Genomic DNA, 26186 nt, shown 5'->3' with positions numbered 1-26186 from the left:
TTAGTCTGAACTTCAAATGAGTAGTATATTTTTTTATAACAAATTTCAAAGTTATGTATATTTCCACTCCCCTTGTACCATGTGATAGCAATCAGCCAATCACAAATGCATATGCGTATAGTATACATTTTTTTTAATGGAAGTAAATTGGAAAGTTGTTTAAAATTAAATGTTGTATCTGAATCATGAAAATGTAATTTAACCTGTGTGTCCCTTTAAGGAGCCTGAAGCTGAGGTCATTATAGGTAGATGCTCGGTGTTGTTTAGGTAAAGCCTTTTTACGTATCCATTGGTCTACACAGAGAAAGGATATAAAGGCAGGAAGTAGGGTTCAAAAATAGAAGTAGGAATAGATAGAGAAGTTGAAATTAACCTCATGGCAGGGCACCATCACATACTATATGAGGAATGCACGACACAAGTACAAAGCACAGTGTTTAATATACTTTTTTTTCAATTTTTTTTTATTAGAAACACTCAGGTAGAAAAGAAAAAAAAAACATTCTCAAGACTCTCTGTGATTTTCATGCACACACAATTTTGCATAAACGCAGGCACCGCGCAAGGTGTGTGTGGGAAAGGGCGGCAGACCATTTCCTGTCACCCTCAATAAATACATTGCAAACAGACCAGGGGAGGGGGCAGGTCTTTGATGGGAACAGACACCAAGCCAAGATCCTAAAATGAATCTCACTTTTGTTCTTAAGTTCAACATTCCATTTACAATTTTAATATTTCTCCTTTCACTATATATATATATTTATATAATTTAGAAATCTAAAATTAAAGATTTTGAAAAGGTGAAAAAACACTTTTTCTTTTATATATTTCTTTTAAAGGACTTTATTTAAAAATATTATATATATATAGTGATTTGGGGGCAGAATAGAAAATAAGTTAAATTAAAAAAGAAATCTTAAATATAATTAAAAAATCTTTTCTTGTAACAAAAAAATAGGTGTAAAGAACAAAAGACATGCGTGGTATTAAATAGAAATGGGATGTAATAGGGAGGGCAGTATAAGGAAAGCCAACGAGACAGAGAAAAGACTATAAAGACAAAGAATAAAGGAATAGTAGTCAGGATGGTGTCACTGAGAGGATAAGATGCTGTCACTGACAAGTAGTGATAATAACACAGAAAAGGGTAACATAAAAGCAAGGAGATACTGACAGAATCAGCGAAAGATGAGGAGGTCACATCAATAACGCAAAGGGCTGAGGAATATAATGACAAGAAAGAAAGGATAGTGCTAGGAGGAGACTGTATTATAGCAAAAGGGAAGGAGAAGACGGAGAGGGATGGGCGGTCCGGGAAGTAGGAAGGTGATAGTAGAAGGAACAGCTACCAAATATGTGACTGGAGAGTGACAGATTAAGAGAGATGGGAAGTGCATTAGAGAGCAGAGAAAATAAGAGGTCACAGAGAATAAAAGGGGACATTGACAGAGAAAGGAGAGTTAGGGAGCAGTGACTAAAATGATAAGACAGTGTTATCGGGATAATGAGATAGTATTAAAGAGATTGAGATGAGACAGCAACAGGGGTGACAGTGACAGAAAATATGACTGCTAGAAATCCGAAGGAAGAAGAGGAGGGAAGTGACAGAGGAACAACCACCTCAGAGTGAAGTATCAAGAGAGAAAAGAGAGAAGGGCTGGTATAAGACAGAATAAGAAGAGACAGACACGTCAGTGATAGAATGTGACAGTGTGTAGAAAATTCATGACTTAGCCTCAAAGGGGAGGTGACAAATGCAACCCGTGAAAAAAAACAACAACAAAACTGGCAAAATATTTTAGAATAATCAGAAGTAGTGTTGAAAGTTCCTGTATGGGAAAAAAGGTGTTTCCATGGAAATGTATAGCAATTTACTGGTATAATGAATATGCAATTGGTTCTCAAACTTTTACTTAAATATCTGCATAAAATAAAAGCAAAATATAAAAAAAAAGGAAAAAAATGAAAGCATTAAAACGTTTTACGAACGGTGGATATAAGAATATGCAGAATTTCCATGGAAACACACAAAACTGGTGCCATTATGTATGTAAACAATTAAAGAAAGGGTTTGTTTGTTTTAAATGCAAAGAAGGAGAAAGTGACAGCTTAAATTATTACAAATATCTTGCAATGAAGTATAATTGAACAAGAGTAGAGGAGACAAATAACAGGAAAAGAGCCAATATTTAAAGCAGATTATTCTTCCGTCTTTTTTTTTTTTTTTGCGCAGAAGAATTTGAATAAGAAGTTAACAAAAAATATATATTGCTAAAATAAAAATTAAAAGAAAAAGATTTTAAAATAAAAAATAAAATAAAAAATAGATTTCTTTCCATAGAAAAAATACACAATAAATTACAATAAATGCAATTAAAAAAAAGTTTGAAAAAGAAAATGTTGAAAAGTTATAAAAACAAGAATATTATGTCAAAATTAACAGGCTTAAGTATATTTTAACTGGAGCGAATGGAACTGAATTCATGTTCCTCCTACCCTAAAACATGGGTTGGAAGGATTTTATCTGAACAGGCCTGTTGCTTTTAAATGGAAGCCATCTTTGTTTCTCCCGTCTGCGCCAGACGCGCTGCTCCTCCCCATGACGGGTTAACTAGTCTTCTTGACTGGTCCCGGTGCTCAATGGGAGCGACAGCTGATGTGACCCAGTGGTTAGGCACCTCCCACTGTGAAAAGGCTCATCCAATCTGTGTTGCCTATATAGCGTGGTTACTGTAGCTGACATATGTAGATTTACTGGCCAGAGCTAAGGGAAAAAAAATAAAATTATTCTCACAGTGTTCTATATACAAATCAAGCACTGCATTATTATTCTGTTTATCAATACAATGATAATGGAAATACATGACTGTATGATATTGTGTAACATTTAGACACACAAAAGCTTAATCACTGTTATGCAGCACATGTGTAAAACATGAACATCTCTATGTAAAAAAAAAAAGAAACTATTTAACCTCAATATTTCCTCAGTAGCCACATCTATTGTGAAAGGACTTTAAGCAACCAGTCAGGAAGTTAGTCCCAGGACTTGCAAGGGAGCATGTACCAAGTACGTGCAGTCACAGTCAATTTATTTCCCCTCCTCAATTTAAGGAAATTTACTGTGAGATCTTGTGAGAGTATTGTTAAATCCTAAGGCCCCTATTTAAGAAAGTCTGGCGGATCTGATCAGGTCCGCCAGACCTCGCTGAATACGGCGAGCAATACGTTCGCTGTATTCAGCATTGCACCAGCAGCTCACAAGAGCTGCTGGTGCAACGCCGCCCCTGCAGACTCGCGGCCAATGGGCCGCCAGCAGGGGGGTGTCAATCAACCCGATCGTACTCGATCGGGTTGATTTCCGGCGATGTCTGTCCGCCTGCTCAGAGCAGGCGAACAGGTTATGGAGCAGCGGTCTTTGTGACCGCTGCTTCATAACTGCTGTTTCTGGCGAGCCAACACTGGGCATCAAGCTCCATTCGGAGCTTGATAGATAGGTCTCTTAGAGATCACTGTAAAACAAAGTGTGGATTCAGCACAGATGATGCTGATTGGTTGTTTGTTTGTTTTTCCATCAAATTAGTGTCTTATATTATCCTATTAGGACTTTAATGTATGTTGTACAGCAGAGACCCTTTCTCAACTAGAAATTAGTCTGCAGTTCCTGGATCTGAGTGGATTAGTTGAAAGAGGTGTAAAGGTCTCCTTTTGTTGGATACGGTCTGTCAAAGTTTGACTTTTTTTGATTTATCATGAGATAGTAGCCTTGAAATTCATATAGTTAGCAATATTCTAGACCAGTTATGGCCAACTTCCTAAAACATGGGGGCCCTTTAGAAGCCTTAAGAGCCACATATACATTTTTGGATATTGAAAAAGCAAATATGTTACCTAAAACCGTTCAGTGGCACAAGGCTACATCAACAGGTTGCAGGGTAACCTCTGTATGATGTTCTTCCATCCAGAGGGCTATTTTGAATTGTGGTCACCCCTGGGTGCACATTTTTAGTTCCACTTATTCATAGGCCACAAACACTATGGCACATAAAAAAGTAGCTGAAGGATAACTGCTCACAGTGCACATATTCAGCTGAAGAAATTTGTAATAAAATATAGATATGTGCATGGCAAAAAAATTCGGTTCGGTTCGGATAGATTCAGAATTTTTCGAATTTTGGTTTCGGATTCATTCAGATTCAAAGAAATTCGGCTGGATTCGGTTCGGAAATTCGGAATTTCGGTAAGTGTTAGGTGGGATTAGACTAGTATTATGTACTTTATATTAGGTGTAACCCATAGCAGAGTGATATAACCTAATATACTGTACAATACTAGTGTAATCCATGTCCATCCAAATTTACCGAATAAATCCGAACTAATTCGGATTTATTCGGTAAATTCGGCAGTATTTTAATTCAGAAATTCGGTTCGATCCGAATCTCCGAATTTTCAGAATTTCCGAATCGATCCGAAACGAATTGCACATATCTAATAAAATATCTTCCTTTTTTACATAGAGCTGTTCATGTGATATTCTCTAGTCAGCTTTTTACAGTTATACTGCATCACTTTCATGTAATTTAAAATATTGGTAACACCCTTTAAAAAAAGTCAGATCCCAAATGTTAGTGATATTTTAGATAGAGTTTAATTCATCAGTTGTAATGAAGATGCGCTATAACTTACTTTTCAATATAGATATAAAATAAATACACATGCTCCACAACCCACTTCAAAAGTAAAATTTTCTGTGAGCTAAAGTTTTGAATTCTTGTCCAATCAGTGCTCTAGCTACAACAAAATTGCCAAATGGGGAGAGCGTTGATTGGACAACAATTCAAACCTTTAGCTCACTGAAAAAACATAATTTATGCTTACCTGATAAATTCCTTTCTCCTGTAGTGTGATCAGTCCACGGGTCATCATTACTTCTGGGATATTACTCCTCCCCAACAGGAAGTGCAAGAGGATTCACCCAGCAGAGCTGCCATATAGCTCCTCCCCTCTACGTCACCTCCAGTCATTCGACCAAGGACCAACGAGAAAGGAGAAGCCAAAGGGTGTAGTGGTGACTGGAGTATAATTTAAAAAATATTTACCTGCCGTAAAAAACAGGGCGGGCCGTGGACTGATCACACTACAGGAGAAAGGAATTTATCAGGTAAGCATAAATTATGTTTTCTCCTGTTAAGTGTGATCAGTCCACGGGTCATCATTACTTCTGGGATACCAATACCAAAGCAAAAGTACACGGATGACGGGAGGGACAGGCAGGCTCTTCCACTGCCTGAAGAACCTTTCTCCCAAAAATAGCCTCCGAAGAAGCAAAAGTGTCAAATTTGTAAAATTTGGAAAAAGTATGAAGCGAAGACCAAGTTGCAGCCTTGCAAATCTGTTCAACAGAGGCCTCATTCTTAAAGGCCCAAGTGGAAGCCACAGCTCTAGTGGAATGAGCTGTAATTCTTTCAGGAGGCTGCTGTCCAGCAGTCTCATAAGCTAAACGTATTATGCTACGAAGCCAAAAAGAGAGAGAGGTAGCAGAAGCTTTTTGACCTCTCCTCTGACCAGAGTAAACGACAAACAGGGAAGACGTTTGTCGAAAATCTTTAGTTGCCTGTAAATAAAATTTTAGGGCACGAACTACATCCAGATTGTGCAGAAGTCGTTCCTTCCTTGAAGAAGGATTTGGACACAAGGATGGAACAACAATCTCTTGATTGATATTCCTGTTAGTGACTACCTTAGGTAAGAACCCAGGTTTAGTACGCAGAACTACCTTATCCGAGTGAAAAATCAAATAAGGAGAATCACAATGTAAGGCTGATAACTCAGAGACTCTTCGAGCCGAGGAAATAGCCATTAAAAATAGAACTTTCCAAGATAACAACTTTATATAAATGGAATGAAGGGGTTCAAACGGAACGCCCTGTAAAACGTTAAGAACAAGGTTTAAACTCCATGGCGGAGCAACAGTTTTAAACACAGGCTTAATCCTGGCCAAAGCCTGACAAAAAGCCTGAACGTCTGGAACTTCTGACAGACGTTTGTGCAACAGAATGGACAGAGCTGAGATCTGTCCCTTTAAGGAACTAGCGGATAAACCCTTTTCTAAACCTTCTTGTAGAAAAGACAATATCCTAGGAATCCTAACCTTACTCCAAGAGTAACCTTTGGATTCGCACCAATATAGGTATTTACGCCATATTTTATGCTAAATCTTTCTGGTAACAGGCTTCCTAGCCTGTATTAAGGTATCGATAACTGACTCAGAAAAACCACGTTTTGATAAAATCAAGCGTTCAATTTCCAAGCAGTCAGCTTCAGAGAAGTTAGATTTTGATGTTTGAAAGGACCCTGTATCAGAAGGTCTTGTTTCAGAGGTAGAGACCAAGGTGGACAGGATGACATGTCCACCAGATCTGCATACCAAGTCCTGCGTGGCCATGCAGGCGCTATTAGAATCACTGATGCTCTCTCCTGTTTGATTCTGGCAATCAATCGAGGAAGCATCGGGAACGGTGGAAACACATAAGCCATCCTGAAGGTCCAAGGTGCTGTCAAGGCATCTATCAGGACCTCTCCCGGATCCTCTAGACCCGTAACGAGGAAGCTTGGCGTTCTGTCGAGACGCCATGAGATCTATCTCTGGTTTGCCCCAATGTCGAAGTATTTGGGCAAAGACCTCCGGATGAAGTTCCCACTCCCCCGGATGAAAAGTCTGACGACTTAAAAAATCTGCCTCCCAGTTCTCCACTCCCGGGATGTGGATTGCTGACAGGTGGCAAGAGTGAGACTCTGCCCAGCGAATTATCTTTGATACTTCCATCATTGCTAGGGAGCTTCTTGTCCCTCCCTGATGGTTGATGTAGGCTACAGTCGTGATGTTGTCCGACTGAAACCTGATGAACCCCCGAGTTGTCAACTGGGGCCAAGCCAGAAGGGCATTGAGAACTGCTCTCAATTCTAGAATGTTTATTGGTAGGAGACTCTCCTCCTGATTCCATTGTCCCTGAGCCTTCAGAGAATTCCAGACGGCGCCCCAACCTAGTAGGCTGGCGTCTGTTGTTACAATTGTCCAGTCTGGCCTGCTGAATGGCATCCCCCTGGACAGATGTGGCCGAGAAAGCCACCATAGAAGAGAATTTCTGGTCTCTTGATCCAGATTCAGAGAAGGGGACAAGTCTGAGTAATCCCCATTCCACTGACTTAGCATGCACAATTGCAGCGGTCTGAGGTGTAGGCGTGCAAAGGGAACTATGTCCATTGCCGCTACCATTAAGCCGATTACCTCCATGCATTGAGCCACTGACGGGTGTTGAATGGAATGAAGGACACGGCATGCACTTTGAAGTTTTGTTAACCTGTCTTCTGTCACGTAAATTTTCATTTCTACAGAATCTATAAGAGTCCCCAGGAAGGGAACTCTTGTGAGTGGAAAGAGAGAACTCTTCTTTTCGTTCACCTTCCATCCATGCGACCTTAGAAATGCCAGTACTAACTCTGTATGAGACTTGGTAGTTTGAAAGCTTGAAGCTTGTATCAGAATGTCGTCTAGGTACGGAGCTACCGAAATTCCTCGCGGTCTTAGTACCGCCAGAAGAGCACCCAGAACCTTTGTGAAGATTCTTGGAGCCGTAGCCAATCCGAATGGAAGAGCTACAAACTGGTAATGCCTGTCTAGAAAGGCAAACCTTAGATACCGGTAATGATCTTTGTGGATCGGTATGTGAAGGTAAGCATCCTTTAAATCCACTGTGGTCATGTACTGACCCTTTTGGATCATGGGTAAAATTGTCCGAATAGTCTCCATTTTGAACGATGGAACTCTTAGGAATTTGTTTAGGATCTTTAAATCCAGGATTGGCCTGAAAGTTCCCTCTTTTTTGGGAACCACAAACAGATTTGAGTAAAACCCTTGTCCCTGTTCCGACCGTGGAACTGGATGGATTACTCCCATTAATAAAAGCTCTTGTACGCAGCGTAGAAACGCCTCTTTCTTTATTTGGTTTGTTGACAACCTTGACAGATGAAATCTCTCTCTTGGGGGAGAGTATTTGAAGTCCAGAAGGTATCCCTGAGATATTATCTCTAGCGCCCAGGGATCCTGGACATCTCTTGCCCAAGCCTGGGCGAAGAGAGAAAGTCTGCCCCCCACTAGATCCGTTCCCGGATCGGGGGCCCTCAATTCATGCTGTTTTAGGGGCAGCAGCAGGTTTCCTGGCTTGCTTGCCCTTGTTCCAGGACTGGTTAGGTCTCCAGCCTTGTCTGTAGCGAGCAACAGATCCTTCTTGTTTTGGAGCAGAGGAAGTTGATGCTGCTCCTGCTTTGAAATTCCGAAAGGAACGAAAATTAGACTGTCTAGCCTTAGGTTTGGCTCTGTCTTGAGGCAGGGCATGGCCTTTACCTCCTGTAATGTCAGCGATAATTTCTTTCAATCCGGGCCCGAATAAGGTCTGCCCTTTGAAAGGTATATTAAGTAATTTAGACTTAGAAGTAACGTCAGCTGACCAGGATTTTAGCCACAGTGCTCTGCGCGCCTGAATGGCGAATCCGGAATTCTTAGCCGTAAGCTTAGTTAAATGTACTACGGCATCTGAAATAAATGAGTTAGCTAACTTAAGAGCTTTAAGCTTGTGTGTAATCTCATCTAATGGAGCTGATTCAAGTGTCTCTTCCAGAGACTCAAACCAAAATGCTGCTGCAGCCGTGACAGGCGCAATGCATGCAAGGGGTTGCAATATAAAACCTTGTTGAACAAACATTTTCTTAAGGTAACCCTCTAACTTTTTATCCATTGGATCTGAAAAGGCACAGCTATCCTCCAACGGGATAGTGGTACGCTTAGCTAAAGTAGAAACTGCTCCCTCCACCTTAGGGACCGTTTGCCATAAGTCCCGTGTGGTGGTGTCTATTGGAAACATCTTTCTAAAAATCGGAGGGGGTGAGAACGGCACACCGGGTCTATCCCACTCCTTAGTAACAATTTCAGTCTCTTAGGTATAGGAAAAACGTCAGTACTCGACGGTACCGCAAAATATTTATCCAACCTACACATTTTCTCTGGTATTGCAACTGTGTTACAATCATTCAGAGCCGCTAACACCTCCCCTAGTAATACACGGAGGTTTTCCAGCTTAAATTTAAAATTTGAAATATCTGAATCCAATCTGTTTGGATCAGAACCGTCAGCCGCAGAATTAAGCTCTCCGTCCTCATGTTCTGCAAGTTGTGACGCAGTATCTGACATGGCCCTAACATTATCAGCGCACTCTGTTCTCACCCCAGAGTGATCACGCTTACCTCTTAGTTCTGGTAATTTAGCCAAAACTTCAGTCATAACAGTAGCCATATCCTGTAATGTGATTTGTAATGGCCGCCCAGATGTACTCGGCGCCACAATATCACGCACCTCCCGAGCGGGAGATGCAGGTACTGACACGTGAGGTGAGTTAGTCGGCATAACTCTCCCCTCGTTGTTTGGTGAAATGTGTTCAATTTGTACAGATTGACTTTTATTTAAAGTAGCATCAATGCAGTTAGTACATAAATTTCTATTGGGCTCCACTTTGGCATTAGCACATATAGCACAGATGTCTTCCTCTGAATCAGACATGTTTAACACACTAGCAAATAAACTAGCAACTTGGAAATACTTTTCAAGTAATTTACTATAATATGAAAACGTACTGTGCCTATAAGAAGCACAGAAAGAGTTATGACAGTTGAAAGTTAATAAACTGAAAGGTTATAGCATCAAATCTTTGTAAAAAACACAATTTTAGCAAAGGCTTGTTCCCATTAGCAAAGGATAACTAGCCCTGATAGCAGAAAAAAAGTTACAGAAATAAACGTTTTTTATCACAGTCAACTACAATCTCACAGCTCTGCTGTGAGTGATTACCTCCCTCAAAACAAGTTTTGAAGACCCCTGAGTTCTGTAGAGATGAACCGGATCATGCAGGAAATACAATGAGCTTCTGACTGAATTTTTTGATGCGTAGCAAAAGCGCCAAAAAAGGCCCCTCCCCCTCACACACAACAGTGAGAGAGATCAGTAAACTGTCATAAATTAAAGAAAAACAACTGCCAAGTGGAAAAAAAATAGTGCCCAAAATATTTTATTCACCCAGTACCTCAGAAAATGAAACGATTTTACATGCCAGCAAAAAACGTTTAACATAAATTAAGTGTTATTAAAAAGCCTGTTGCTAGTCCCTGCAAATTAGGCTAAAGTCTTATGCACACAGTATAATTCCAGTGAAGTGCCATTCCCCAGAATACTGAAGTGTAAAATATACATACATGACAGCCTGATACCAGTTGCTGCTACTGCATTTAAGGCTGAGTTTACATTATATCGGTATGGCAGAATTTTCTCATCAATTCCATTGTCAGAAAATAATAAGCTGCTACATACCTCTTTGCAGATTAATCTGCCCGCTGTCCCCTGATCTGAAGTTTACCTCTCCTCAGATGGCCGAGAAACAGCAATATGATCTTAACTACGCCGGCTAAAATCATAGTAAAAACTCAGGTAGATTCTTCTTCAAATTCTACCAGAGAAGGAATAACACACTCCGGTGCTATTATAAAATAACAAACTTTTGATTGAAGGTATAAAACTAAGTATAATCACCATAGTCCTCTCACACATCCTATCTAGTCGTTGGGTGCAAGAGAATGACTGGGGGTGACGTAGAGGGGAGGAGCTATATGGCAGCTCTGCTGGGTGAATCCTCTTGCACTTCCTGTTGGGGAGGAGTAATATCCCAGAAGTAATGATGACCCGTGGACTGATCACACTTAACAGGAGAAATTGATTTTTGAAGTGGGCGTCACTATATTAAAAAAGTAACTTATAGCGCATCTTTATTACATCTAATGAATTAAACTCCATTTAAAATACAGCTAACATTCTGTATCTGTTTTTATAAAGGGGAGATTTTACCATCACTTTAACGACTGACATACCCTGTATGTTGCGCGGTTATTAAGGAGTTTACTAGCGCAGCTTTGCCAACAGCAGCAAAGTTGCGCTAGTACTACATGCCTCACTTCCGGAGGCATGTAGATATAGTGCGGTCTTGCCAACATCAGCAAGACCTGCGCTATAAACAAGGCCAGATAAGAGGCCCTGCGGACAACCGATGAGGTACCCTTATACGTCAGCCGTTGTTGAGCGGTTAAATGAATTTGATGCATTATAAAATGATGCATTGTATAAACAGTGATAACAATTTTACAGTAAAGCAAGTATCTAATATCTATATATTAATCATGAAAAGACTACATAGAGTATACTAGTTTGTTCTACAGGTCTATGAATACGGCACAAGCCGAAACGAGTAAGACCAGACAGATTTCTGTGTATATGTGATGCTTCACTTTTTAAAGAGTTTGAAATAAAGCTGGATTTATTTATTACGGATGTCTCCAGAACTTTTGTCTTTGTCAGTATACTAGTTTGTTGCACTGAATAATTAAAGAGTATACATACTGATGATGAACCCAATGCACCATATAAAGGAATCTATATGCTGATGGTGAAAATACATCATAATATAAGAGTATCTATATATTAAAAAAAAATACTTGCTCCTCTGTATAATGATTCAGCGTATTCTCTAACAATGAGCATGCTATACTGAATAATGATGCTGAGTATCCATAAGTGGATAATGAACACATGGAATTCCATAACAATTCTAATTGCTTGCATATGCAGTATGTGAGCAGTGTGTACATAGCAGTCTACAACTAAATTTCTGAGGACGCAGCCCGTGGGAGATGTCACTTGACATTGAAGCTCTGAGTGAGAAAATGAATCCTGACAGCATCATTAGCTGTACTCTGTGTTTTCTGAACATCCGCACCGGGATAATTTGGGGTGGGGGTGGAATTATTGATATACGGCTGTTTATTTAGAAGTTACGTGACCCAGAAATACTGACAGCTCGGTAACAACACCTTTTTTATTGCAGAGGGGTGGAGGGGTAATTGCAATGCTGGTGTTTCTTTCTTTAATTGCTACCTATTCTGGGTGTTTTTTTATGACTGAGTTATCAAAGTAAAGTGGCAGCCGGAGCGCAGGGTATTAGAATTTCATCACCATATTAAAAACTAAGTTATAGCGTATCTTCATTACAATGGATGAATTTAGCTGTATAGAAAATATTGTTTCCATTCCGGATCTGATTATACGAATTGGAATCTTTACCATCACTTTTAATGACATAATGATGATGTGAAAAGAGTTACCTTGTGTCTCCATGCTGTCACACAGCTCGGTCTTGGCCTCTCCGTTAGGTCTATAACCTCCTTTCTGGGTAAACTTGTTGCTCATAGTGGCTGCAGTAACAACAGCTTTCAGACTGCGCTTGCGCTTGGGGACGTTCTGTTCCGGGTGGAAAAGTATAACATAAACCTTGGGCATATAGAGCATTCCCAAGGACACTGAGGCACTCAAACTCACTGAGATGGTTAACGTGGTAGTCTGGATGTGCATCTGAGGACAAAACAGTTGGAAATATCTGATTAGCCGTGTCACACTGATACACCAGTATTGCTGGAAAAAGAGAGATGCAGACATTATTGTAGCATTTTATAAAATTGTAACATGACCAATAAAAAGCAGTGAAGAATATTATATGCAAAATCACCATACGGCATGGGCAAATATTTGGCGACATTCCTACTTTGTTGGCAAATTCAGTTACTTTGTAAAAAAAAACCACCTTGACAGCACTATCTAAAAATACTGAACACCAATCCTTCATGCCAGCGTACAAAGCTCATCAAAAGGTTGTAATCCAGTTGATTCATTATATCTGACTCTGGCAACACATATTATGCCTTTCAATGCGTATCACTGCTGTGAAATCAAGTAGTGATGTGTTGGTAATGGTTCTAAGTATTTAATCACATCAAAGACATTATAACAAGGGCACTGCAAATAACTAGTATTTTGTGCTATGTTACGGAAAATCGCTAAACGAAAGCTCATATCTTTATGACTCTCTGTTATTCACTTGACCAATGCTGCTGGGATTAGCTAAAGAGATTGAAAAGAAATATAGCAGTGTGAAGTATTTTTTTATATGATGTAGGTAAAATAAATGTCAGGGACTTTGCAGTACTGATTAGAATTCTTAGATAATCTGAATATATAAAAATAATCTGAATACATAAAGAGAAGCGCTCGACCAGGGACAAACAACAGCTCGGTTATTAGATAATCTCTCAAGACCAGAGAGCTTTAGAGAACTAGACCCATAGAAAGGAACACAATGACTAACAGGATGTTAAACAAGTGCTTTCATTATGCAAGAGAGTTATATGTTACAGTGGCACGTGATATTATTACCTGATCATATATAGAATAGCATCCACAAATAGCGTAAATGAAGTATACATAAGGTAATGACAAAGAGATAAGCCTAGATAACTATATATATTCATGCATGGTGCCGTAGCTATACAATCACACTTATTAAAGGGACAGTCTACAATAGAATTTTTATTGTTTTAAAAGATAGATAATCCCTTTATTACCCATTCCCCAGTTTTGCATAACCAACACAGTTATATTAATGTACTTTTTACCTCTGTGATTACCTTGTATCTAAGCATCTTCTGACAGCCCCCTGATCCCATTATTTTTTATTTTTTATCTATTGACTTGCATTTAATACTGTGTTGTGCTAACTCTTAACTTCCCGGACGTGAACACAGTGTTATCTATATGGCCCACATTAACTAGCAGTCTCCTGTTGTGAAAAGCAAATAAAAAAGCATGTGAAAAGAGGCTGTCTGTAGTGGCTTAGAAACAGGAAGAAATTTCTAATATATCAATGTTGGTTGTGGAAAGCTGGGGAATGGGTAGTAAAGGCTTTATCTATCTTATTAAACAATAACAATTTAATGTAGACTGTCCCTTTAAAGTGTAAAATAAACGTCCAGGGCGAGATTACATATGTGGCACAGGGTTTAGCATAACTGCTGAAACCCACGTCACCCGTAATTTCCCCTTGCACATCGGGGAATCACATATACGGCGCCGGTGTTCTATCAAGAACTCCAATCTGACGTCACTTCCGGTGATTCCATACATCTGATTGTTCCGTGTCTCAGTGAGTGACAGGATTCACAACCAATCAGATAGGCATTGTAATCTACTATCTACACTATCTATTTTGCCTCCGCCTGGGGGGTTCAATTGGAGCAAAGCCCCCCTTGTAAACCTCACTCCCCAAGGTTTACTTGGGGTGTATGCCAGAGGATTGGCGGTGCGCCCCCCCAAGACAGGCAAAACAGATAGTGAAAATAGAAGACTCACCGGAAGTGACGTCAGATTGGAGTTTTCAAGGAATTGAAGTTCTCGACAGAACACTGGCAGTTCATAAACTGCCGTAAGTCGGATAAACTAGCGATGTCCAGAAATGTGTGTAAATACAAATTGCCAGCCAAATTGCTGGAGTTGCCAGTGACTTACGGCACGTTAGAAACTGCCGGCGCCTAATACTGCCGGCGCCTAAGAAAAGTTAAATCGCTTTTAAAAGTCTAACACACCTCCTAAAAATAAACCCGACACGTCAAAAACCCTGTATCCGCCATCACCTCCATATTGCAACTATAAATAAATGTATTAACCCCTAATACGCCATTCACCCACATCGCGATCTACCTAATAAATATAATAACCCCTAATCCGCCATTAACCCACATCACAATAAATCTAATAAATGTATTAACCCCTAATCTGCCATTAACCCACATCGCAATAAACCTAATAAATATATTTACCCCTAATCCGCCATTAACACACATACCAATAAACCTAATAATGTATTAACCCCTAATCTGCCATTAACACACATACCAATAAACCTAATAAAACTATTAACCCCTAATCTGTCATTAACCCACAACACAATGAACCTAAAAAAACTATTAACTCCTAATCTGCCAAACCCACACAACGCAATAATCCTAATAAATCTATTAACCCCTAATCCGCCAAACCCCCACAAAGCAAATAACAAATTAAATTACTAAGCCTATAATGGACTATGAGCACGGCGTCCAGCCAAAACGCGTTGTTTTAAGGGGTATTGTCCCTCCATGTTTTAATGGATAACAATAAAAGTCAATTTTTATTTTAAATTTGACTACTGGTGAACTCTTTATTTTCTTTGCTACTTTTGCCAGCAAGCCAGCAGTTGAAGCTGCACTGCCATCCGGATTCATACGTTTTCACCCCACTGAGGCTGCCGGTTTTGTATATAGCAATCAGCATCGAGAGTTCCTTGGAATAGACAGCACTGGCAGAGATAACACGCTACTCACTTTGAGAGTCTCTGGAGGTATGGAACTCGGAGTTCGAGACCCTGCACCTTACAGACCTAGCGCAAGGAGGAAGCACAGGTCGCCAGCCTGGTGACGTCATCGGGACCACAAGGATACGGAATACGCTCTGTGTTTGGTGGACAGACAAGGGTTCCGGGAGCAGCAGCCGTGTGGTGAGAAGCAAGCTGGGACCTGGAGGAAAGCGGTTATGGTAACAGCAAGTTTTTGTGGGGGTCTCAGAACTGTCGGGTAAAATCATCTGTTTCTATGTATTTCCTTGATATTGCCTAGAGAATTGGCGCACAGACATGGATACCAGTTATGAGCGTGCTGGTCAGATGACAAATTTGTACATATTGGTGCAGAGTTCACACTATTACATTTTCATAAGAGAATCGGTTGCTGATTGTTAAGCAGAATAAGGATACTAATGTATATCCGGGGATAATTTATAAAGGCAGTTACTCACAGTCTCTAATGGACATTTTGTTTACTTGTTTTTTAATTAAATTAATAAGCCCCCTAACCTAACACCCCCTAAATTAACCCCAATTACCTAAATTAAAAAAATACTAAGTTACAATTTAAAATAAAAAAGCTAACATTACTTAAAAATAAAAAATAAAAAATATTAAATTAATCTAAGATTACAAAAATAAAAAAGTCATAACATTACATAAAATAATAAACCAAATTATCAAAAATAAAAAAATTAAACCTAATCCCTATGAAAAATAAAAAAGCCCCCTAACATAAAAACACCCCCTAATCTAATACTAAACTAACAATAGCCCTTAAAAGGGCGTTTTGTGGGGGCGTGTCCGAACAGCGATCCTGCATGGTCGCATCTTCCCTGAGCTCCAACGGAACACTCACAATCTGCCGATTTTAAGAGGGATTTTACAGAGCAACAATATAATTATTACCCTATAAGGCTTCACTGCTTAGCAGAGCCTTACATACTGGAAGATTGCACTGTATAAGTGAAGTCGGAGCCCGGCATCGGACAAGAAGGCCTAGAGCGGCGGCTCATATATAGGCAGCGCCACCCCCCTCGAGTAATCGAGGGTTTTTGCCATTGCCAGACCTGCTCAGATTCTCTGCATATAACTTCATTACAAGAGGGGCATTGGCTGCGGAGCTACGATTTGGAAAAGAGAATTTAATCTAAAATCTGTGTAACACTTGTACTTAAAATGGCTACCGCAACGCAGCAAGAACTAAAAGACAGCTTGGATTGCATCATGTCCGGGTTTGAAAAAATGTGTCAGCGACTCATAGATAACGCTCCGTATGACTTTCTGATAAGTCGGGTCGGCACCACAGTTACTGGGACGGAGCCTGCATAGAAGGAGATGGATATAAATCCTGACATTCAGCAAACAGAACCTTCCTACTCAGAAAGCGGACCCGTAATGTTAACCATGTTAACACAAGGCGGCACAGCACTGGAGGCCTCATACAGTGATCTTACACCTATTCTAGATGATGGGTGCCCTATAAGGAATACGGCTAACAAGAAGAAATATGCTGACATACAGAGAGAACTTTTACAGATGGGAAAGTATTTAGCCACACACATGGCGGGTCTGGAGGCGGGGGTGGACTCCCGGTCTGCCACGAATAAACAACATGTAGGTTCCCTGTATTACAATAACGATCTGGATGTTTTCCCCATCTACAAAATGTGTCACGCTGAGGCTTTTCATTTGGGAAATAATGACCCACGCTTCACGGGTCTGTTTGAAGGGGCTCTAACAGACTTTGATGTAATACCATTCTTGCCCAGAACTTGTCATATTAACTCTTTTCACAAAGATGGTCGCAACGCAAGCAAGTTTCAGCGCTTCCTGCGGTCTAAGTCTTGGGGCTAACAACACTTTCATGATATTATCTCCCCACCACTGTTTGTAAGAAAAAAGCTATGACGTTGTGGAGAGAATACTGTTTACTATTGAGTTTGTGTTTTTTCTTCTTTTATTAAATGTAATATAGTTTATAGTGTATCTTCCGTCCTGGCTAAACACCTCTAAGTGAAGCGGTAGGTTGGATAATGATCCTTAAGTTAACTTAAATTATATTTGCTGTATCTACCTCCTAAGCTATACATGAAACAGATGCAACATTTTCAAAATACAGCTATTGGTTTCGTACATCTACCCAGCAATGTAGTGATCCCCTCTCTTGTGGCCAGCGGCCGGGGCCGCGGGGGGGGGGGGAGGGAAATACTTGTTTCTAAATGTGTACTACGAACATAATGTTTTATATATTGAAGTCTAATCGCACATAAATTGCTATAGGGGGAATATGAAAATGTACTGACCTGAGCTCTGTAGCTTATGAGGATTAATTGTTGTTATGTTTATATCGTTTAGCATTTATCTGTTTAGCAACGCAATATAGTGTGGGAAATTAATTAAACCCCTATGTAAGGTTTATAACCCCTATAATTCAATATCACTAAGATTTGGGTCTTGCCCCGTTGCCTTTGTGTCTTAATATTCCTTTTACCTAGGTATATAACCCCCTTTTCTACCTTTTGATCTGTATATGAGCAGAGAACAACATACTTTATACTTAATGCCACATTTTCAAACCTGGTTTTGGCTTTTTATTCTCCATATCCTTTTTGTTTTCTTTTATATTATCAAAGATCCAAGAGTGGTCTGAACCTTTATGTAAAAGGACTAAAAAGAGGATTTATGTTTAAGCATTTTATTAATGTTCCAAACACACTGTCTGTTCTATGAGTAAGATCTATTTCCTGTATGATTTTGTGTGTCTTGTATTTTATATAATTCCTCAATAAAAATAATATAATGTAAATTATATTAAAAAAGGAAAAAAAAAAGGGCGTTTTGTAGGGCATTGCCCTAAGTTAAACAGCTCTTTTACCGTAAAAAATACTAAGTCCCCCCTCTAACAGTAAAACCCCCACCCATCAAAATAAAGAAACCTAACACTAAAAAATCCTAAACTACCCATTGCACCTAAAGGGGCATTTGTATGGGCATTACCTTTAAAAGGGCATTCAGCTCTTTTAAGAGTGCCCAATAAATACCTAATCTAAAAAAAAAAAAAAAAAGCCTAAGTCTTACCCCCAAATAGGTACTCACCGTTCCTGAAGTCCGGAGGTGAAGGTCCTGTTGCAGGCGGTGAAGTCTTATTCCAAGCGGCCAACATCTTCTTCCAAGCGGGGACCTCTTCCTTCTTCATCTAGGACCAAGCCGGCGCGGAGCAGGACCGGCGACCGCGGAGTCATGGAGGGTGGAGAATCCTCTTCGTACGATCGCTGCCGTACACTGAATAGTGATGCGAGCTACTGAAATCCTATTGGCTGATTTGAACATAATATACCAACTTGTTGCCATAAAAAACATACGGCTAGATTACGAGTCTTGCGTTAGCCGTAAAAAGCAGCGTTGAGAGGTCCCAACGCTGCTTTTTAACACCCGCTGGTATTACGAGTCAGGCAGCTACAGGTGTACCGCTCACTTTTCCTCCGTGACTCGAGCTTACCGCAAATCCCCTTACGTAGTAAATTGTGTATCCTAGCTTTTCAATGGGACTTGCATAACGCCGGTATTACGAGTCTTGGAAGAAGTGAGCGGTAGTACCTCTCCTGTCAAGACTACTAACCTGATTGTCAAAGTCAGTAGTTAAGAGTTTTATGGGCTAACGCCGTAACATAAAGCTCTTAACTAAAGTGCTAAAAAGTACACTAACACCCATGAACTACCTATTAACCCCTAAACTGAGCCCCCCCCACATCGGAAACACTTAAATTAAAAGTTTAACCCCTAATCTGCCGACCGGACATCACCGCCACTTTAATAAATATATTAACCCCTAAACCGCCGCACTCCCGCCTCGCAAACACTAGTTACATTTTATTAACCCCTAATCTGATGTCCCTAACATCGCCGACACCTACCTACATTTATTAACCCCTAATCTGTCACCCCCAACGTCGCCGCTACTATATTAAAGGTATTAACCCCTAAACCTAAGTCTAACCCTAACACCCCTCTAACTTAAATATAATTTAAAATAATCTAAATAAAATTACAATTAAATAAATTATTCCTATTTAAAACTAAATACTTACCTATAAAATAAACCCTAAACTAGCTACAATATAACTAATAGTTACATTGTAGCTAGCTTAAGGTTTATTTTATTTTTACAGGCAAGTTTGTATTTATTTTAACTAGGTATAATAGTTATTAAATAGTTATTAACTATTTAATAACTACCTAGCTAAAATAAAGACAAATTTACCTGTAAAATAAATCCTAACCTAAGTTACAATTACACCTAACACTACACTATCATTAAATTAATTACCTAAACTACCTACAATTAATTACAATTAAATTAAATAAACTAAAGTACGAAAAAAACCCCCACTAAATTACAGAAAATAAAAAATAATTACAATTTTTTAAAACTAATTACACCTACTCTAATCCCCCTAATAAAATAAAAAAGCCCCCCAAAATAATAAAAAATCCCTACCCTATACAAAATTACAAATAGCCCTTAAAAGGGCCTTTTGCGGGGCATTGCCCCAAAGTAATCAGCTCTGGGGGGAAAAAATCCTATTGGCTGATCCAATCAGACAATAGGATTGAAGTTCAATCCTATTGGCTGATCCAATCAGCCAATAGGATTGAGCTCGCATTCTATTGGCTGTTTCAATCAGCCAATAGAATGCAACCTCAATCCTATTGGCTGATTGCATCTTGGATGACATCATTTAACCCCTTAATGACAACTGACGTACCAGGTACGTCATGCATTAACAACCAGTTAATGACAATAGACGTACCTGGTACGTCAGTTGTCTAACAGAGTGCTGGAAGCGATCGCAATCGCTTCCAGCAGCTCTCAGGGTATTGCAGTGATGCCTCCATATGGAGGCATCCTGCAATACCTTTTTAGAAGACTCCGATGCAGAGAGAGCAACTCTGTGGCCCTCTCTGCACCGGTAGCGATGGTGCCGTTCGTTGGTGGGTGGGAGCATAACAGGGAGGCGGGTGGGCGGCCCATCGCGCGGGGGCGCGCGTGCGATTAGCTGGCCACTGACACCAATGAGGAGGGAAGAGGGGGGAAAAAAGATTTAAAAAAAATAAATATATAAGGATCTGGGAGGGGGAGGGGGTTGGGGTATTGTGGGGGGCTGCTACACTACAGAAAACATTAATAATGGCAAAAAGAGAAAAAAATACTTTTGTTTTTGGGGCAAATTGGGTACTGGCAGACAGCTGCCAGTACCCAAGATGGCGGCAATTAGGTAGGGGAGAGGGTTAGAGAGCTGGGGGGGGATCATGGAGGTTGGGGCTAAGACAGGGGTCCATCACAGCTAAAACATTTTTTTTTTTTTTATTAAAAAAAAGAAAAACTCCTTTTATTTAGTACTGGCAGACTTTCTGCCAGTACTTAAGATGGCGGGGACAATTGTGGGGTGGGGGAGGGAAGAGAGCTGTTTGGGAGGGATCAGGGGGTGGGATGTGTCAGGTGGGAGGCTGATCTCTACCCTAAAGCTAAAATTAACCCTGCAAGCTCCCTACAACCTACCTAATTAACCCCTTCACTGCTGGGCATAATTTACGTATGGTGCGCAGCAGCATTTAGCGGCCTTCTAATTACCAAAAAGCAATGCCAAAGCCATATAAGTCTGCTATTTCTGAACAAAGGGGATCCCAAAGAAGCTTTTACAACAATGTGTGCCATAATAGCACAAGCTGTTTGTAAATACTTTCAGTGAGAAACCTAAAATTGTGAAAAATGAATTTTTTTTAATTGTTTGCTCGCATTTGGCGGTGAAATAGTGGCATAAAATATATCAAAATGGGCCTAGATCAATACTTGGGGTTGTCTACTACACTACCCTAAAGCTAAAATTAACCATGCAAGCTCCCTACAACCTACCTAATTAACCCCTTCACTGCTGGGCATAATTTACGTGCGGTGCGCAGCAGCATTTAGCGGCCTTCTAATTACCAAAAAGCAACCCCAAAGCCATATAAGTCTGCTATTTCTGAACAAAGGGGATCCCAAAGAAGCATTTACAACCATTTGTGCCTTAATTGCAGAAGCTGTTTGTAAATAATTTCAGTGGGAAACCTAAAGTTTGTGACAAAATTTGTGAAAAAGTGAACTTTTTTTTTTATTTGATGACATTTGGCGGTGAAATGGTGGCATAAAATATACCAAAATGTGCCTAGATCAATACTTTGGGTTGTCTTCTAAAAAAAAATATATACATGTCAATGGATATTCAGGTTTTCCTGACAGATATCAGGGTTCCAATGTAACTAGCGCTAATTTTGAAAAAAAGTGGTTTGGAAATAGCGAAGTGCTACTTGTATTTATGGCCCTATAACTTGCAAAAAAAGTAAAGAACATGTAAACATTGGGTATTTCTAAACTCAGGACAAAATTTAGAAACTATTTAGCATAGGTGTTTTTTGGTGATTGTAGATGTGTAACAGATTTTGGGGGTCAAAGTTAGAAAAAGTGTGTTTTTTTCAATTTTTTCCTCATATTTTATATTTTTTTTATAGTAAATTATAAGATATGATGAAAATAATGGTATCTTTAGAAAGTCCATTTAATGGCGAGAAAAACAGTATATAATATGTGTGGATACAGTAAATGTGTAAGAGGAAAATTACAGCTAAACACAAACACAGCAGAAATGTAAAAATAGCCTTTGTCATTAAGGGTAAGAAAATTGAAAAATGGTCTGGTCATTAAGGGGTTAAAGGAACCTTCATTCTTCACTTGGACTTCGTTTGAAAAGGATACTCTGCGTCAGCTGGATTGAAGATGGACCCGCTACGCTACGGATGGATGAAGATAGAAGATGCCGTCTGGATGAAGCCTTCTGCCCGGATCGGATGAAGACTTCTGCCCCTCTGGAGGTCCACTTGTGCCCGGCTGGGTGAAGACGTCTCAAGGTAGGGTGATCTTCAAGGGGGCTAGTGTTAGGTTTTATTAAGGGGGGATTGGGTGGGTTTTAGAGTAGGGTTGGGTGTGTGGGTGGTGGGTTTTAATGTTGGGGGGTATTGTATTTTTTTTTTTTACAGGTAATAGAGCTGATTACTTTGGGGCAATGCCCCGCAAAAGGCCCTTTTAAGGGCTATTTGTAATTTAGTATAGGGTAGGGATTTTTATTATTTTGGGGGGCTTTTTTATTTTATTAGGGGGATTAGAGTAGGTGTAATTAGTTTAAAAAAAAATATTTTTTTTATTTTCTGTAATTTAGTGTTTCTTGTTTTTCGTACTTTAGTTTATTTAATTTAATTGTAATTAATTGTAGGTAGTTTAGGTAATTAATTTAATGATAGTGTAATTCTAACTTAGGTTAGGATTTATTTTACAGGTAAATTTGTCTTTATTTTAGCTAGGTAGTTATTAAATAGTTAATAACTATTTAATAACTATTATACCTAGTTAAAATAAATACAAACTTGCCTGTAAAATAAAAATAAACCCTGAGATAGCTACAATGTAACTATTAGTTATATTGTAGCTATCTTAGGGTTTATTTTATAGGTAAGTATTTAGTTTTAAATAGGAATAATTTATTTAATTGTAGTTATTTTATTTAGATTCATTTAAATTATATTTAAATTAGGGGGGTGTTAGGGTTATACTTAGGTTTAGGGGTTAATAACTTTATTATAGTGGCGGCGACGTTGGCGGCAGCAGATTAGGGGTTAATACATTTAATATAGTTGCGGCAACGTTGTGGAGGCAGACTAGGGGTTAATAAATATAATGTAGGGTTCGGCGATGTTGAGGGCGGCAGATTAGGGGTTAATACATATAATGTAGGTGGTGGTGGTGGTGTCCGGAGCGGCAGAGTAGGGGTTAATAATTATAATGTAGGTGGCGACGATGTCGGGGACGGCAGATTAGGGGTTAATAAGATTAGGGGTTGTTTAGACTCGGGGTTCATGTTAGGGTGTTAGGTGTAGACATAAAATTCCTTTCCCCATAGGAATCAATGGGGCTGCGTTAGAAGCTGAACGCTGCTTTTTTGCAAGTGTTAGGTTTTTTCAGTCAGCTCAGCCCCATTGTTTCCTATGGGGAAATCGTGCACAAGCACGTTTAGCCAGCTCACCGCTGGTATTACAGTGAGATGTGGAGCTAAATTTTGCTCTCCGCTCACTTTTTTGAGGCTAACGGCGGGTTTAAAAAAAAAACGTAATACCAGCGTTGTCTTAAGGGAGCGTTGGAAAAAAAGGCTCGTTAGCAACGCACCCCTGTTACCACAAAACTCATATTCTTGTTGATAGAAAACGGAAGAAGAAAAAACAGAACATTCTTATAGAACATATTGGTATTGTGATGTTGCCTTTATATAGATCAGAATCCTAGCACATGTCAGAATTATTGTACTATTCTTTAATTCTTTTTTTTTTCTTCTCAAATGGATTATCCTAGATACAAATGGACCAACAGACAGCAAGGCAGCAGTCAAAGGGTTTTTGTATGGACTTTAAATATATTTCTTGTTTGAACCAAAATGTTTTGGCTTCTTTTTTCCATTAATCAGGTAAGTGATGCTATACTATCTTTTTTTTATAAAAAAAAACAAAAAAAACTCTTAATTTTGAGTATCAAAACAAAGCCTTGCTCAGTAAATTACAGAATATATATATATATATATATATATATATATATATACAGGTAGCCCTCAGTTTACGCCGGGGTTAGGTTCCAGAAGGAATGGTTGTAAATCGAAACCGTTGTAAATTGAAACCCAGTTTATAATGTAAGTCAATGGGAAGTGAGGGAGATAGGTTCCAGGCCCCTCTCAAAATTGTCATAAGTAACACCTAATACATTTTTACAGCTTTGAAATGAAGACTTTAAATGCTAAACAGCATTATAAACCTAATAAAATAATCACACAACACAGACTTCACTTGCATTTTTCTGCAACCAGTTCTTTCTATGCATTCCAATCTGGACTGATTTAGAGACAGGACAATCTTGTTCCTTTGAAATCTGCTTGATAGCTCAGGTCTGGTTAAACTGATTAATTTCAGCTTGCTTGGCTTTGCTGCAACACAAGCGGACAGCTCCACCTACTGGCTATTTTAATAAATGCACAGCTTCTCAATGCTTTTCAATAGCAGTCACATGACTGGAAAAAAAGGTTGTTATTCTGAAACGGTGTAAATTGAACCGTTGTAAAACGAGGGCCACCTGTATATGTATATATATATATATATATATATATATATATATATATATATATATATATATATAAAACGTGTGAATAACATTATATATATATATACATATATATACACATACAAAAGGAATGCAAAATTTTGGAATACAAATGCAACAAATTATTATCTGCTCAACATTTACATATCCCAAACCATTGCAAATAGGTTTACTAATACTTATTTAGAGAGGTTTAACCAGTGGTGCCTTATGCTAAGCAGGTCAACAACTGCCCAAATACAGTGACTATCATCACATGATATCCTATTAGATTTGCAGTCCTCCCATTGGCAGAATAGAATACCAAGGCCCTATTCAAGATGGCTGCCACATGCTGCTTATTAAAGAGCACAGTATTATAGGCAGCTGGAATGAAGACCTCAAAAAAAGCAATGGGACCCCTGAAATATACTTCTTTATCCCCAATTAACCTTCATTATTAGCAACAATTACAGAAAGCTGCAATAAACTCCTTAGGAGAACATAATCTACAGAGAGGAGACGTCAACAATCCTGTGCAGACAATTATAAAAACAGACATCTATTGGAAGCTGACAAATAAAACCAAAGCTTGCAAACTAGACAGCTACCATTTCATCAAGGTGAAGTGGTGTCAGATGTGACAGTCAGAACACTAAAGCAGACACCACAGCAGTCCTCATTTGCCACATACACTGGGTGTAAGCTCTGGGGCCAACGATTAGGTAGGGGTTGCACTGACACCCTACTTCTTGCATAAGCAGGCCTTAAAATACCTCCACCGAGTGTCATGTTATATGAATCTTTTGTCTGCCCCTGTTTCTCCTCATCATATATAAGGCTCGTCCCTGGGACTATGTTTAGAATAATACATCATGGCAGACTAACAAATCCAAGAAGGGAGATAAAAGAGCTGTTACAACCTTTCTCTCAGCCAGACAAATCCACAGGTCATCCTACAGGCTGGAAATTCTTAGGCCAGTTTGAAGTATGTACTAGTACTTAACCAAAAGTGCCCAAGTAGGTTGGCAGCAGCACTTTATATAAAGAATGCACACTGGTCAGCAGGCTATAAATCTTTACTTAGTTTATTGAATATTTACTGTCACAACTGTGCTGTTTTACAGTGTTGGGGGGGGGAGGTCTGGATTTACAATCAGACCTCAGTGTTTTTAGCTCTGCAATAGATGAGGCAGATATCAAAGCACAGATAATGCGCTGACACCAGTTACATACTGAATATATTTATTAAAGGAAATGATGAGGCACTTGTCCTTAGATATCAAGCAAGATTATAGCAGCCTCCCCTGGTGCTAGAAAATCATTTAATTTTTATAATTAAACAGGTTTAAAAGGATACGCACTATCAATTCTAGATTTTGTTTTAGTTGAAAAAATAAGCAATAGATTATAATAAAATGCTATAAAAAAGACTATATGTGGTCTGTAAATTATAGAAGGGTGAACTGATGTGTGACTTTGGTGTTGGTACTTTCTGTTATCTTGTTGGATGTACAAATGAATGCACATTATGATTACTTGTTTCAAAGCTGGTAATTCCAATTGTGCTGTATATTTATCTATGTTTGAAGTTTTCAGTGAAAGGAGAC

At 39.2% G+C, this 26186-nt stretch overlaps 1 protein-coding gene across 1 annotated transcript in view; it reads right to left on the bottom strand.

Annotated features, from left to right (window-relative positions):
• Positions 1–2459: 2459 nt before the first annotated feature.
• The window catches only part of GRM4 (glutamate metabotropic receptor 4), a 489205-nt gene continuing 465478 nt past the window's right edge, over positions 2460–26186 (bottom strand). The window contains exons 9-10 of the mRNA XM_053706851.1: positions 12259–12505; positions 2460–2764 (exon numbers count right to left, since the gene is read on the bottom strand). Of these exons, the coding sequence (XP_053562826.1) occupies positions 2715–2764; positions 12259–12505 (297 nt within the window). The 3' untranslated portion in view covers positions 2460–2714. The remainder of the gene's footprint in view (positions 2765–12258; positions 12506–26186) is intronic.

The sequence above is a fragment of the Bombina bombina genome, chromosome 3 (genome assembly GCF_027579735.1).
Source record: "Bombina bombina isolate aBomBom1 chromosome 3, aBomBom1.pri, whole genome shotgun sequence".
NCBI classification, from domain to species: domain Eukaryota; kingdom Metazoa; phylum Chordata; class Amphibia; order Anura; family Bombinatoridae; genus Bombina; species Bombina bombina.
Note: the sequence above shows the minus strand (reverse complement) of the source record. Positions and strands in the feature narration are given on the sequence as shown.